At 42.9% G+C, this 16,813-nt stretch overlaps 1 protein-coding gene across 5 annotated transcripts in view; it reads left to right on the plus strand.

The window, feature by feature from the left end:
• LOC106655376 (transcription factor mef2A-like) overlaps positions 1-16,813 on the plus strand; it is a 59,195-nt gene that overhangs the window by 29,572 nt on the left and 12,810 nt on the right. For 3 of the 5 annotated variants that reach the window (XM_014375742.2, XM_023461776.1, XM_023461777.1), the window contains exon 3: positions 8,938-9,088. In XM_014375742.2, the coding sequence (XP_014231228.1) occupies positions 8,938-9,088 (151 nt within the window). Of the gene's footprint in view, positions 1-8,664; positions 8,843-8,937; positions 9,089-11,395; positions 11,707-16,813 lie in introns of those variants that run through there. The other 2 variants (XM_014375743.2, XM_014375745.2) reach the window with 2 other exon arrangements.

Genomic DNA, 16,813 nt, shown 5'->3' on the forward strand with positions numbered 1-16,813 from the left:
ATAGCTCGCGTTTTTCAATGCAGTGGCTCGCGGCTCATTTCCTCTCCGTGCACTATGCAGTGCGCGGAGTGTTGCGGGGCCGCCGCCGCCGCCGCCGCCGCTTGGCGAGTCGCGATTTATAAATAGCTCGACTCGCGCGCGGACTCGTGCGGCACACACGCGGTGGTAATAAACTTGGACTCTCTCGTGGCATACACACACACACACACACACACACATGCACTGTATAATACAACGTAAACTGCATGCGGTGTTTATCGCTTATATAGCATCGATTGCTAAATACAGAAGCCGTGTCCTAACGCTTAGGTTGCAGTGGAAAAAGCAAAGACAAGTCGATATGCGCGAATAACGTGCACAGCAGCCCCCCTTCTGTACGGCGGCAACACGGGGAATTTCATTATTATCGTTGCATGTGCACTTGCAGCTCCAGTTTTTAGCCGATACATATTTTCGCGTGCCGTATATATATTTTCCACTGCCACGAGGGAATGCAGTCGCCGCCGATACACACGCGTAGTCCCAACGTGCGGTGGTACCACGACGACGACGACGACGATGATGATGATTGTTGTTGTTGTTACTTGCGCTGCTTCTATACTTACTATACACTATATATACGTGTTTTCTCGCGGTGGTGGCGGCGGCGGCGGCGGTGGCATGCAGCTGCACGTGTGCGCCTGCTTTTTTTTTCGCGCGCGCGCGCGAGCTCGTTTCAAGGCCGCATAGTAGTAGTATATATTACCGCGCGCGAGCTCTTCTCTCTCTACGGAACGATCGCGACGCAATACATCAACGACGACGACGACGATATTGTGTGTTTTGCTCGTCTTGGAAAAATTTACCCGCAGCAGCAGCGAGCAATATATCGATCCATTATTATCGCGGCGAGCTTGTGTTATATTATACGATGGAGAAGAAGAAGAAAAATAGCTCCGCGCGCCGATATAGGATTTTTCTTATTTAGCCCGTGTCTCTCTATGTATCGCTATCTGCATGTGCAGATTGAGTAATTATAAAGCGAGCGAGCGAAGCGTATCGGAATTGACAGCAAAAGCAGCTTGATATATATAGTAGGAGCCTGGCTATATAGCAAAATTTCATTCTTCCATGCGCAATTGTAACCGAGCTAATAGAGAGAGAGAGAGCACACAAGCAGACTTTCAGGGTCAGCGATTTATATAGCTGATATTATATACATATAACGTAACGTGGGAAAACGACGCACGTGTTTTTCTTTTCTATTATTTTTTTTCTCTTTCTCTCTCTTTCCATCTTATTATTACACGCGTTTATTTGTGTGTATGAGGTAGCAATAAACGATTGTGATATGGTTATACGGCATAGAGAGCGAGAGACAAGCATAATACCTAATTGCCATTGTGGATTATGCATATGGCGTTATTATGTGTACACATAGGCGTATGCATCTGTACATTATACGATATAAAATGGAACGCACTTAATAATTTTTGCGCGATCGCCAGCTGATTCATGCATACATCATGTGTGTAGGAGCTCTTATAAAGGTGCAGAGTAGATACTTTTATTTTTTTTTTTATTATCGAATCTCGATCTGCTCTCGTTCGTGTATATGATAATCGATATCACTGGTGTGTGTATTTATATGCAATATGAATGTTGTTACAAGTACGTGTCTTTGATGGCGAAGCTAATTAAAACGATCGACAAGTGCCGAGCTTATATACGATCCCCCTTCGCGAAGTCTCACGAGGCTACGCTGATAAATAAAAACTTTAGATTTAACGCAGATTTTATTTCAAATCAGGTATCGAAACTGAATTAACCGATACTGTATATTATATGAAGTACATTTACGTGAAATCTTCGTTAATAATTTATACAACGTGCCTGAAAATGCAATCGCGTACACTATTTTTATTGCGAAGAAAAGACATAAAAATTCAATCAAAATCTACCGCACCATTCACCAGTAGATGGCGACTACCTTTATATCTGAAAATCTGCAAATGAAAACATTTAAATGAGTGTATAAGTCTGGATTTTATAGTTATATCGCTATCTGCTTGCAGTATTTTTTTGTTAACTTTTAACAGTATAATTGTTTTAACCTTTAGTTTTTAATATTGCTGAATTCTCATCTGGAGACTGAAAAATTACACGATTGTCCCGAAACTTTCACATGAAAAATCGGCAGGAATTTTTCATAAAGTTACGGAAGTTACGGAAAAAACATCTTCACATCCTTTATTATCCATAACAATTCCAAAAACTCTCCATATGCATAATATATACGCATACAGTAAATCACCAGGCAATTATTTATTTATTTTATTCATATGAGGAACTACAGATGGCAAAAAAAATTATCGATATACATTGTTCGTGGCACGCGTTATCGTATCTAGTGCGCTAGCTATACTGCTGCTACCGCTGTTGCTGCGATGAGACGCGACGCGATCGCGATAATGTATAAATGCATAATATAACCGATGCATTAACGATATGCACACGCGCGCGCGAGCTTGCTCGAGTCAAGTGCAAGGCGTGGTACGTATACGTACGGCTTGCACCTGCGCCACGCGCATAACAGCTAGGAGAGTACGAGTGTGTATGTGTGTATAAGGCGCAGGGATATTTATGAAGGCTAATTGATGAGTGCACCTCGTTTATATATAGTACATTATAAGGATCGTGAATGTAAATCTCGTTTATGTGTACGATACACGCGATTTTAATATTCTCAGCTGCTACTGCTGCTGCGTTTTGATTTGTCGGTACATTGATATCGAAACAATGACATTGACAATCACGGTTATACGAGGTGGTATTATAATATGCAATACAGCAGGCAATAACGCGGAGGCATTCTCGTAATAATGTAATTTCACCCCATTATAAAAATGAGAAAAATCATTATTGCCATCGAGCGCGAGCGAGCGAGCCAGCCGCGATGTTTACTACTACGTACATTACAGGTAAAAAATCATGTGACAGGCGCGAGCGAGCGATCGAGCGACGAGCTGATCGATCATGGTAAACACGTATAAAGCACGCAGCATTTATGGCACTCGACGAAGTAAATACAAACAATACACAGCGAGAGCCGATAAACACTCGATAAAATATAGAAGAGTGAGAGAAAGGAGAGAAGGCCATTTTTCATATTACTATACATATAGGCGTTGATCGTCGAGCTCGCGCGGGGCTAAGGTCAAAGGATTGTGATGCCGATCTTTCGTAATCGCGATCGATCGGTTCATAGACGGTAGGTGCACGATGCCGTCGTCTCGCGTGGAATGGCATTTTCACGAGTAACGATCAAAAACATTTAACATGGAAAAGCTTGGCTCGCGAGCTGATCACGTGGTGTATTGCATTTGTAGTAAATAAAGAACCGAGCGACTCGTTTTTTTCCTCCACATATAATGTTGAAAATATTTACATTAAAATGAATATGTAAAAGTGCGGAATATATTTTTCTTCGCGTAGAAGAAAATACTGACTCGGATAATTTCATTCAATATCATGCTTTGTCTTAAACTATTATTTTCACTTTGCCACTTGCAGATTTACAAATATAGGTATTCGCCATCTAGTGGCGAAAAATCATAATTAAACCCAACCTCTAAGAAATAAACGCAAAAACTAAACCATTATTAATACGTTCATTTTTAAATTAAAATTTTAGTATCAAATTGAATCCTTTTCGTTTATTTTGGCATGAAAAACTATGCATGATGGCATTTTTATGAATTTTTTGCGAAACTTTTTTTAACGGCGTAAGCTCGCAGGCATACCGTTCTTCGTCAACGCCAGCGTCGACAAAAATATATAAGAGAAGCTCTCTGCATAATACGGCTCCGAAGCGCATACCGTGCAGCAAGTTTTTTCTTCCAATTATTTGCTCGAAGCGCCGCGCAGCTAGAGCTTATATTATAAGCGGCGCACGATTGTAATTACGCGTAGATTCATTTTACTTTTATTTATATATAATTTACTTTTTTTCCAACGCCGAGTAAATGTAGGAGCAGCAGTCGCCTAGGTGTTTCGTCATTTCGTTTTTTTTTCTTCTTCTTCTTCTTCTCGTTTCTATCTGTCGCGCGAGCGTTTATACAAAAATACCCCAGGTATTTTTCATTTATATATGAGCAATTCTCCAAATGAAACGCATTTTTTGAGGTAGAATCGCGACAAATTTTTTTTTCAACCTACGTGGATACAGACCCCCGGGAAATGTTTTTGGGGGTCCTAGGAACCTGTAACCACGTAGGAACCATTGAAATTTCGATAGTGCTTATTTTTATAGCTACTTTTGTGATTTAGAGGACGAAAAATCATGTTTTCTCGTAAATACGGCTAATTACTCAATTTCTAAGTCGCTGAAAAAGTATCAAAACTCATCTAAAAAAAATAACTGACTACTGTGTTCGATAGGAAATTTTCTCAGCTTTCCAATGGTGGTATCAGATTTTCCGATAAATTGCACATTCACCGAGAAAATCACCATCACACATTGAGGGCTAAATATGTCGAAAAATTCAGTACGGAAAAAGTGAACTTTTTGGATAATTGTTGATTTTTCCTTGTGAAAATGAAATTTATCGAAAAATCTGACTACACCATGAGAAAGCCAAAGAAATTTCCTATCGAAAGCATATCTTTATTTATTTTTTCGGTGGAATTACAATGTTATACATGGGAATTTCTTTCACGTTGTTCGCTGTTTTCTGTTTCCGAGCTGATTCAGCGCGGTCGCGAGGTTTTCGGCTCGCTACAATCAAAACTAGCTCGTAATTCCACCGAAAAAATAAATAAAGATATGCTTTCGATAGGAAATTTCCTCAGCTTTCTTATGGTGTAGTCAGATTTTTCGATAAATTTCATTTTCACGAGGAAAAATCGAAATTAAACCTCAAAGATCACTTTTTCCTTACCGAGTTTTTCGAGATATTTAGCTTGGCACTTTTGATGGCGATTTTCTCGGCGAATGTGCGACTTATCGGAATATCTGATACCACCAGTGGAAAGCTGAGAAAATTTCCTATCGAACACAGTAGCCAGTTATTTTTTTTAGATGAGTTTTGATACTTTTTCAGCGACTTAGAAATTGAGTAATTAGCCGCATTTACGAGAAAACATGATTTTTCGTCCTCTAAATCACAAAAGTAGCTATAAAAATAAGCACTATTGAAATTTCAATGGTTCCTACGTGGTTACATGTTCCTAGGACCCCCAAAAACATTTCCCGGGGGTCCGTATCCGCGTAGGTTGAAAAAAAAATTTGTCGCGATTCTACCTCAAAAAATGCGTTTCATTTGGAGAATTGCTCATATAGGCGTATTTACCCGTGCATACATAGTGCATTACGCGCACGTATGCACGTAGGGAAGCCCAATGAGTATTTCATTCGTGTGTGTATGTGTGTATGTGTACGCGAACAGCAGTAACTATACACATCAGCCGATAAACATCTCTCTCTCTCTCTCTCTCAGCAGCAGCAGCAGCAGCAGTCGCAGCAAAAGTGAACGGACTCGACCAGGCGCTCAGTGCACCGATCGCTCGCGAGCTTTATGTATACGTGTATATATTTATATAGACTCGTTTAAGGTCGATGAAGGACGCCGAGAACTCGCCTTGCAGCCGCTGCTGGAAGTTGTTGCATTGCAGCTTCTATGTGTGTGTGTGCGTGTGTCTGTGAGCGGTGTATGTTGCACTTGGACTATGGGCCGTAATACACGTTACACATAGCACATGTTGTGTATATGGTCGATTCTCTGTGAAATCAAGAGGGTTAAAGTTTTTTTTTTCATTTGTATGAAGTCTCATTGGTTTTGGCGATCAAGAGACATTGGAGAGAGAAAATTGGTGTGTGAAAAATAAGGAGAATAAACATTAAATGAATTTATTTTTGCTTTTTTCCGCTCATCCGGTATTCTTTTTCACACTTTTTATTTTTTCGAAACCCTCGGGTTTTCGATACCTTCTAAAGCAGTATATCACAATTTTACAAAGTTAGGTAAATTTCAAAATGCAGATGGAATAATTTGAATAATTTGAAGCAATTGAGAAAAGATAAAAAATTTAATCTTTTTACGGCGTAACTGTTTGCAGAACATTATCCAATTAATGAATCATCATTCTTTCTTTATATAGTAATCTGAATTATTTTTACCACTTAGTGGTGCAAAATACGCCATCTAGGTGTATTACTGGAACTTATTTAAGATTTTTCATGTCCGTCGGGCTTAAATGCCGATCACAAAATTTTGGAGTACATTCCAGTTGACAATATGAGTAAACTCTGAGAATTCTTCGTTGACGATCGACTGAAACAGGAAAAAAACTTTCCAGCGCTTCTGTTCTAAAGTCACTCAAATTTTTCAAGTACCGTCAATAATCATGAATTTCGGAAAAACGCCAACTTCGGCCCTCTGAAAGGGCTCGATAGAAAACAAATCGTTCGTTTGAATTTCACAGAGAATCGGCCATATATCGAGCGCGGCGCGTCGCGCGTGGAGGGAAAAACGAGATTCCACAGGAAGTTTCGAGTTTATATAGGCAGACAGGCTCGCACACATGTGCGTGTGTATAGAGATGCAAAGCTCCGATATACGCGCGCGAATAGTATATTTTTAATCTCGGATTTATAACTATACGGAGATACCGCCGTTTGTCTTTCGCAGTCGAGAAAGCCAGGGGAGCGAATCTGTGCGTACCGCCTGGACACGTGGTTCTCTCGATGATTTTTCGGTCATTCGATGTTTACTATTTGATTCCCCAACGATTTCATCGGCGGTGATCGCGGCTCGTGTTGCGGGCTTTATTATTACCAATCCGTCGGCGGCAGCCTATAATACCGCGACCTTCGCATTTAATCCCGTTTAAAGACGCGTATGCATTATACATGCTATATAGGCTCGGTCTTGAGCGTTATAGCTTCAGATAAGCTTACACACGCACACAGCTCGCACTCCCGAACGAAACGCAAAAAAAAGTCCCCTTGCACGCTCACCAGCTGATCGTTTTATATTAGTCTCGGTTAACGATGCATTAATGTGCATGCGTAAATGAATCTAGGATGCACTCGCTCTCCTAAGTAGCGGAAAATGTCGTCTATATTATTATTGCCCACCGAGCTTTTGAATCATTCATTAATAATAGCATAATATGTAGAAAGATACGCGCCCGAAAATAAACGACGACACGCGCGCGAGCCAGCGCGAGAAAGGAAACGAGTCATATGTGCATTATATAGCGCTGTGTCTTAATATTAGTCACGCGCGGATCTCTAATCGCCCCGTTTTGCTTTCATTCATGGATCATCGCGACACACACACACACATGCGCGCGCGCAACGGCATACATTGCATTATACATTCGCGCACGTGTTGCTGCTGTCTGTTATATTATTATCATATATCCAGTGTTCATACACGTGTAAGGTGCTGCGCAATATATTAGCGTCACAGAGAGAGAGATAGAAAATTTGTACCGATCATATACGCCACTTACTTCTTCGGTAATTCTTTTTTCCGCGCGAGGATATAATCGTTTCTCGAGTACCCTCGCGTGCGCACGAGGCGAATGTAGACGTGAGCGTGCAATGCATCGGCTCGTACGTATGCTGCTCGTTCGTGGTAATTTCCCAAAGTTTTTAATGCTCCGGCTGCTACATACATATTATACATATGATGCAGGCGACTTTATACATACATTACGCGCCTCTCTGCAAGTCGAAGCTTATTCACCACCGAGAGATAACGCTGTATGTAGTAGCATAATATGCCATATACATTGCAAAGATAAAGAGAGAAACTGGAAATCTTTGCTTCGCTGAACGTCTCGAGCTTTTTTTTACTGCAACTCTGCCGCTGCCGCCGCCACCACCGCTGGCGGGAGGAATAATATTTTTAGACGAGTACTCGTATCGAAGCGCATGGATGTAATTGATTGTGTATATAATGCACGTGTGCCTCGTTTGGATCCTTCGACGCAACGAAGAGACACATAATGACATTTTTTTTCTCGTGCCGCTGCTGCGTCCAGCTCGGCTCGAAAGCTATATACTTACTCGATGGCCTTTTTTTGTGCTCTCTCTTCGTCGTCGACGACGTCCAAATCGAGTGACTTTTTTTGTGTGCCTTCGCCTCGTTGTATCGCTAAGAGCTTCGCGCGCAAGAGAGATACTACATAACGTTTCTCTCTCTCTCTCTCTCGCTCGCTTTTATTTTAAGTCGGCTTGTGCTGACTTCCGCTCGCAGGCGGTGAGCAGAACTCGACGCGATTCCCGATCGCTTCCGCATATTTTATAGCATGCACACACACACACGCGCGTATACTCTGGAAATGAAAGATGCCATAATGCGCTGCCGCCAACACAACTACTATATACCCACCGCGCGAGGAAGTTATAATTCCGATCACGCGTGTAATATATAATGCGCGCGCGTGCGGTTGGTGTGTGTGTATTTTAGCGTACAGAGCACCGAGCGCTTTTTACGCAAATAATAATAGGATGATTCGGTCTCGTGCACCGCCGCCGCCGCCGATTTTCGAAGAAACTCGATATCGCGCTGGTGTTTGTGTAACCGTGCTCGCGCGCGAGACGGGACCGAATTATAAAAAGGTTAAATGTCGCGCTAATATTATGTGCCGTGTTTTGGAGTTTCTGCGCGTTTTTTATACGGTATACGGATTATGTACCGATTTTAAACAACGGATTATAAAGAAAAAAAAATTTTTTTTAGTCCCAAAAATTTCGCGAAATTCCGGATAGCAGTTTGTAAATATTTTTCTGAACTAGAACGCGCGAAATTTCAATGTCGTTTTTCGCGTCGCGCATCGTAGCCCAAATAATGTAAATATATATATTAAAATTTGTTGTTTTTCTTGTCGATTTCGTAACGATCTGTAAAATAATCCACGGTTTTTCCTTTTTTTCTGTGCTTGCAGCGTCAGCAGCCAACGCATCTGCAAAGAGCCGTACTACAGGATGAGCCTGGGCGTGAGCCCGCGTAACCTCGTCGTGTCGAGCGATCCTGCCCTGAATTTCGCCACGGCGTCCGAGGACGACGAGATCTACTCGAAGAAGAAGGTCTCCAGAGTAAGTGTCAATTCTGTTTTCCTTTTTTAAATGTGAAATATACACCTTCTTTTTTTTATAACATGTTCTCTATGTGTGTGTGTGTATATGTAATGTATAAACAACGCATCTTATCTCATACTTTACACGTAACGATTATAAAATATATAATATATATTATAACACGCTTTAAAGTTATATTATCGAAAGGTCAATCATCCGGATATACGGTTTGTGTGTAGTGTGCTGCTGTTTTTATTTGCCTCACTCGCGCGCGTAGGTGTGTGTATACGTATACGAGTGTGTAAATTTGTATGTTTGCCAGAGTTTGCTCCGCGCGTCCACTAAGCGTCGGAGAATTTTCACAAATTTCCGCTCGCGTCCAATAGTCATACAGATGCGATGATCGCGTTTGCGCGCGCATCTAATACACATACGTTTGTTTTGCTTCCTGCCGATACATCGCGTCTTCTATAATACATAACACCTGACCATCGCAACAATTCGATAATCTCATCCCAAGAATAAAAAAAAAACCCACTCGCTATAAATCTGTCGATCGAGATTTTTATCTGAACCCAAAAATGAAGAAAACAAAAATAAACTCTTCTTCCAATCTCTGCATCACCATCGTCGTTTAATTTATATTATACTACAGAGAAATCGGCGGATCGAGTGCACGTACGCGCGCAAAAGTCGAACGTAATACGAATGTATATGTATAGTACAGGGGGCGGCGCGCGATGCGATTCAGACAATGTATTCTAAATTTAATCACGTTTTTCCTTTTTTAGTCAGGCGGACGCAGCGCGATGCACTCGCCGCCCCCTGTACTATACTGCATATATTTAACTTCAACACACAGTAGTCTCGAACAAATCGCACATTTGCATAGAAAGCTACTAATACGCGTCTTTGTACACGAATGACGAATTGGCAAGGGATCTCATCTCTGCCACATTTATACATACATACATAGTGGCTACGACCGACTGCTCGTGCACTTGTGCTCGCGCGCGGCTAAAAATAATTTCACAAAAACTCGTGCGGTATCATATACGCGTTCGGTACAGACGAGTAATAGTGGTAATAATAATAAGCCAACGTGTCGTTGTTATTGCGCACGTTTTTTCTTTTTTTTCTTTTTTTTTGCAAGACACAAGCTCGCGATAATATTTGCGCGCCACGTGCATACACGTGTGTGTGTGCGAGTGTGTAACAGCGCAATTTACAACATACATCGAGTGCGTGGAAAAACCGGGACGATTTTGTACTTAAAGAGTCGCGATTCGCGCGATCGATATACTTTATATATACACGTATGTACGCGCTCAAATGTTATATTATATGACGATGACAACGAGGCGCGCGCGCGCGACAATCGATGCATTGAACGGCGCGCGAATCGAGCTTTGAAACTAGTCGCGTGTTTCGCACGTGTTGTGAGAGAGCGCCCGAGAGCTCGGCGCGGAATTAAAAATAGAGGTCGAGTAGCAGCAGCAGCAGCAGCAGCAGTTCTTGTCTACTACTACTGCTGCTGCTGCCTCGTGTATAGATATGTGTGTTAAATATCGTGCGCTCGAACGTGTATTATATAGTATCGGCTAATACGTGTGAAACGTCGATAAGTCGCGTAGTATACTATATGGCACCTGTTGTTGTTTCACTTTTCAATGTTGTACGCGTTATAATATATACACGAGCACACGAGCTCTATGATGGTAATGACGAAGGATGACGACACGCGCGGCTATGCTGTCTGACTATTTTTTTTCTGCTCTTTCTTTCTTTTTTTCTTTTTTTACGCTCTTATATACATTTATATATATTGTGTGCACGCTTGAGTGAGTTTCATTTGCATAATTTCGCTGTTGTGTCTGGCCTTTAAAAAAAAGAAGTGAGCGAGAGAGAGAGAGAGAAAACGTTTTTTTTTCGTCGTCGTCGTTCGCGAATGTTTCGAATGCCTTGAGATCGCGATCACGATCAAATGAACCGATCGCATAATAATAATAAAATAATAATAATAGCAACGATGAACCGCGCTTTATTATAATCGGCGCGGAATTTCTGCCTACGTAATATTATCGCGTTCACCCAATTTCCCGATCCGCATTAATAAAAAATGAATCAATCAACAACATTTTTATTATTATGTATTCCATATTATCGTCCCGTTACATACTATTATTACCATAAAATCTCATGATTAAAAAACCCATATGAAAATATGCCTCGACACACAAACAAACAAAACACAATCACACACCAATCGCACACAACATCCAAAAAAAAAATTTTTTTTTGTTATTTGACGTGTCATAGATGTTGTAAAGAAAAAGTAAGAGCGCCACTCTCTCAATGTGACCATCTTCCTCGCATGATCCTCTCTATCGGGTATGTGCACACACTACGGGTAATGGTGGTCTCGAGACGATGATCTCTCGGTAGAAGCACGTCGTTAGAAAAAGTCGGCTGTGGCCCGGTCTCTGATCCCCCCGTCGCCGAGATAGAGAGAGAGAGCCGTCGATGATTGTGGTTGGCAGTACACCCACCCCTCTGCATGCTGTGAGGGTACGAAAACACACAATCAATAGGAGATATAGGGGGATGCAACCGGCTGAGATGTGCAACCGATTGCGGTAAGTTTTGAAACTTAATTGTTGCTGCGTACGTACGATCAGCGCCACATATAATATTCAGGTGCGAGAGATCGAACGAAATTGTTTATATCGGATCGCATTGTGCAATGCGATCTTGAATTTTTATTTTTTTTTCTGTATTTTTGTATCTCGCCTCTCGTGAACGTCTATTGTTATTATTACATGTATTTATGTGTCGTTGTTATACTTATATTGTACGCGGAGCGCGTCGATCGATCGATTCGATCGGCAGTAGCAGTGTACGCGTTCATTTCCGTTCGCCATAAATATACAATACTATGAGCGCCACGCCGGCCGCAGCCTATAGACCAAATAAATATATAACAAAGTTTCCACTCTCTGCGCCTCGAGCGAAATCGAGTCAAGTCGAGTCGTGTGTCTTTTGCTCATATACCTAGTGTATGCGTTATGTAAAAAAAAGCTGCGCCTTTACTGTTGCTATGCTGCGTGCAGCGTCGATCTCGTCGTCGTCGTCGTGCACGTTTTGGCAAATGTGAGCAGCGTCGAGGGGCTCCCTCGTGCGACCTCACCACTCCGTATTTCTTTTTTTTTTTTTTGTCATTATTTTCTTGTGCTTGTTTTCCATTCGCGGATCTTTTTGCGAGCGGTGGCTATTATCGCTCGAACGCGGAAATCTTAACTCCCGATACATCGGTCTATTGTGGGGTTAGATAAAGCGGGCTAGTGTGTATACAGGCGATTATAATAATGTATAATAATAGTAAGTTCGCGACGATTTATACATATCTACGAAAATAGATCACCGCATCCGTGAGAAGAAGAAGACACGGGCGAATTATCGAACGGGACTTTTTTTTTTTAGCGGAACTGTATGATAAATATACATACTTATACGGCCGCAAAAAGAAATTTTTGGCACGCACGAGCTCGACCTACAGTGGCACGTTGTCGATGATTCGTAATGCTGTAATAGAAAGTAGGAGTACTGGGCTGTGTGTATACACACGCACACACCATGAGCGCGTGCACGCGTTTATCTATATTTATCCAGGCGAGTCGCTGCTGCGCGCGCGCGAAAACGCGATTACACAGGCACACGACAAAAAAAAGAGTCGAAAAAGAGAGAAGACGATGACAAAAAAAAAATTGGTGCGTATTGGGACTGCTATATTATCACGCTCGAGCTCTCGTGCGCGACTCTCGTATACATATTTGTCTTAACGCGAAATATTATGATATATTATATCGTGTAGAGCAGAGCAGGTACGCCGATTTCTGCCGCGTGCGTCCGACTTTCATTTCTTTTGTGTCTGCCTCGGCATCATTGTTATTATTATTATAATGTTATGTGCGCGTCCGAGACAGTCTGTTTTTTTTTCTTATAATACTTTGACGTTTCTCTCTCTCTCTCTCGTGCGAGGAGTCGAGTCACACGCAGCCGCGCATAGACACCTTTTTTACGCCTACTGGACACCCAAAAACTATTACGATCGTCTGCGGTATTTGTATCGTATTTCAACGCGGATTTACATGTTATGCTAATTGATCCGTATATATACCTATGCGCGAACCTTACGGCATCGATGATCGGAGCACACCTGACACCGTCTGTATCCTGCTCATACTGTATACAGACAACACAACATCAAACATCTCGAGAGCGCATTCGTCAGACAGACTCCGAAAAACGCGCTACATTTTTCTTTTTCTCCTTCTCTTTTGTATTATGAATGCTCAGCCAATACTCGCAATCTATCAATTATTAGAGTCAGACTTTTAGAAATCATCGAGCACGCGGCCTCGCGACGGCGCAGACGGGGCCATATTTTTTTATTTTTTTTGGTCTTCGACAACAACAAACGCGGACTGCAATTATAAAAAAAGAAAAAAAGAAATCTGCGCTTGCCAATCCTCGCCATCGATGCTATGATTCATCGATGGCAACGGTTCAGCGTTATATTATAATGTTTCGGGCCCCGCGCACACGCACAAGACGCGAGAAAGCGACGGCGGCGTTCATGGGCACTTACACTACGTGCACATACGTCGCGCACGTGACGCGAATTTTTTTTCGTACGGCACTTGCGTGCGTCCGTCCGTCCATGATGCCGCGATATCTTCGTACATACGTATATACGTGGTGTGTCGTCACCTCGGCGAAATTTTTGTAGCCTGCGCGAGAGCCTTATAACCGCGTGACGCGTGACGATGATTATGCACGCTGCGCGAAATTTTTTTGCCGCTGCTGCTGTCTCGCTTTGCTTTCCTCGCTCTGCGGCCATGCCGAATATATATCGTGCACATTATAAATGTATACAATACGTACACACGCACTCGCGCACGCATTATGTGCGTGTGTGTGTTTTGTTGGTCATGGGCTCGCGAGCTCCGTGCGCAAGGTTATTTCGGAGCCGCCGCAGCAGCAGCGTGCCGAGCTTCGACGCAGCGGCATTGAGACTCTTTTTTACCCGAATTATATTTAAATGGTCCGACGAGAGGAGCCGTGTAGCTGCTGCTCGTTGTTTTTCTTCGTATACAGTATTGTGTGCGTTATATATTTTTTTTTTGTCAGATTTTTGCGGCTGCTTCTCGTCTTTTTATTTCTTTGATTCTTGTAGCAGCGGCACCGAAATATAATAAAATATAAAGTCACGAGGCACGCATACGGGCACGTATTATATTTTTTTCTCTCCTGCAATCCCACTCGTCGTCGGCTCTTATTATTAATCGGGGAAAAAATTTCCTGCATTTTTTTGCACTCTCCTAGAAAAGAAAAAGTCCCGCACGCGCGCGCGCGTTCGGTGCAAAGCTCGCCACACAAGTCCGCGCACGAGTTTGCCAGTCTCGATTTAAAATTCTATCTGCTTACAAAGCATTTTATAAGCATGACGCTTCTCTCTGTGTGTATACAGCTCGTCCGTAATCATGGTTACTGTACGAAAAAAAAAAGAAAGAAACGAAAGAAAAAAACGAGACCGTCTCGGCACTGGTAGATATACATAACGGGCGCTTACGATCACGTGTAAGCTCGCGTAATTGTCGCGTGAACGAAGTAAGCAAAAGAGAGCGAGAGAGAGAGACGCAAAAAAGTAAACCTCGATGTGTGTATATAGAAGCGTTAGTCTGCGGTGGTATAGTCTTTGACACTGGCGGCTACTTACTTATCGTCGCAAACAATACGCAGATAATTTGCAAATGCCTTGGGAGCTCGGTCGGCCAGTGCGTAGTACGTCTCTCTCGCTCTCCTCGTCAAGCCATGTATAAAATATGTCTGTATGTACATAAATCCAAATCCATGTGCTATGTGATATATTATTTACCCGACGACGACGGCGGAGAAAACACGTAAGAATCACGTGTACATAAAAAAGTAGCAACACATACGCCAGCAATACGTTTATGTCATGGACATGTATGCGCTCGGGTACCCGCGAGACAGACAGAGAGAGAGAAAGAGCACCCGAGGAAAAAAATCGAAATAAAAATATTTAAAAAACGCGTGAAAGAAAGAAAGAAAGAAACGGAGATGATCGCGGTCCGGGTCAAACCGTACATTCATAAATACGTAAGCGCATGAGAGCGTGCGAGGCTGCGGCTGTAGCTGGCTGGCTCTCTCGTGTGATATGCTGCTGGACCCGAAATTTCAGTGGTCTACGTGTTGTCCGGCACGCGTCCTCATGGCCGACGACGCCGCTTCTTTCTCGCTCTCTCTCATACATACAAGGCAGACATACACGCACGTGTGTACTGTGTGTGCGTCGCGTATCATCATCCTTCTTCGCACGCGGGAATATCCAATCGTTTCTCGGTCATGGCCCTCAGAGCTCGGTCGAGTCCGTCAGCAGCAGCAGCTCTCGCTGTTGCGGACTGCACGTACGCACATTGCAGCGAGTATATACTTATAATGCACATCGAGAGGTAGAGAGGGAGAGAGGGACAGTTTGTGCCGTGCATGAGTCGAGTCATTCGCGCGAGTATACATATATTTAAATGCGCTTTTGGCTTGGCCATAGTACGCTATATACATATACGCAACACACGGGGCAGACCGACGAGTTTCACGAGGCAGAAAGAGAGAGATAGAGAACGTTCGAGGAATTCACGTGTTGTGTGCGCGATGCCTGCCTGCCGCTGCTGCCTGCAGCACACACGATTTCGGAGCTCTCTTTTTTTTTGCATTCGAATTTATGTACATTTTATTTTTATTTTTATTTATTTTTCGCGCGCGCGACTCGAGCCTCGTGCGCTGTATAGCAGAAAAGCGAGTTTCTGCCCGCTTCGATTTTTTCGTCCTTTCTCACGTACGCACAATCCTTGCGGTCCATTGGCATCGCTGCTGTGGCTCTGCGGCCGAGCCGAGGATCACGCGTGTAAATCGCACAAATATATCCTCGGCCTCGCGCGAGCAGTCTCGCACGTTCGCCACGTCTCCTCTCTCTCTCGCTCGCTCGTGATGCAGATGATCGGGATACGTGCGGATCCTAATATATATACGATGTGCGCTGCATGCGGTCGATGATGCGTCGTGTGACATTGGACGCATAATATAATCGCGCGGCGCGTTCTTGAATCGTCCCGAAAAAAAAGCTGCTGCAGCACGCGCGCGTGTTGCAGCAAACGAGCCTGAGGTGATTCCTATACCGCGGTCGAAATGAATGAGAGAAAAAAAAGAGTAACGAGTGACAAATACAATATAATGTATAAAGTGTTGAACTCTTGCCAATGAAAAAAAAAAAAGAAACGAGAGAGGAGAGTATCGGCCGGGCCGTATCGATTAACGAGCTTCCCGAGAGGTTTTCGCACGTCTCGAGTATTTTTTAACGTTAATATATTTAATATTATTAATAAATGACACGCACGCGCGTGTATAAAATATAATATCGACGATGACGAGCAGGACAGACACGCGCATACGCTCCGCTATCATCGCGAAAATATTCGCACGTATATTATTAACGAGATATCATTTTCTTCGATTCTCGAAGTAGCAACACCAGCGAGCGGCAGGCAGCAGCAGCAGATACGCGTGATTAATTTGCTATTTTTACTTCGATTCTCTAATAATATAACTTGCATTATAGCTGTCTGCTGCCGCGCGAGTTCACACACGTGTACATTGGCATTT

The sequence above is a fragment of the Trichogramma pretiosum genome, unplaced genomic scaffold (genome assembly GCF_000599845.2).
Source record: "Trichogramma pretiosum strain Unisexual culture from Peru unplaced genomic scaffold, Tpre_2.0 scaffold12, whole genome shotgun sequence".
NCBI lineage: Eukaryota > Metazoa > Arthropoda > Insecta > Hymenoptera > Trichogrammatidae > Trichogramma > Trichogramma pretiosum.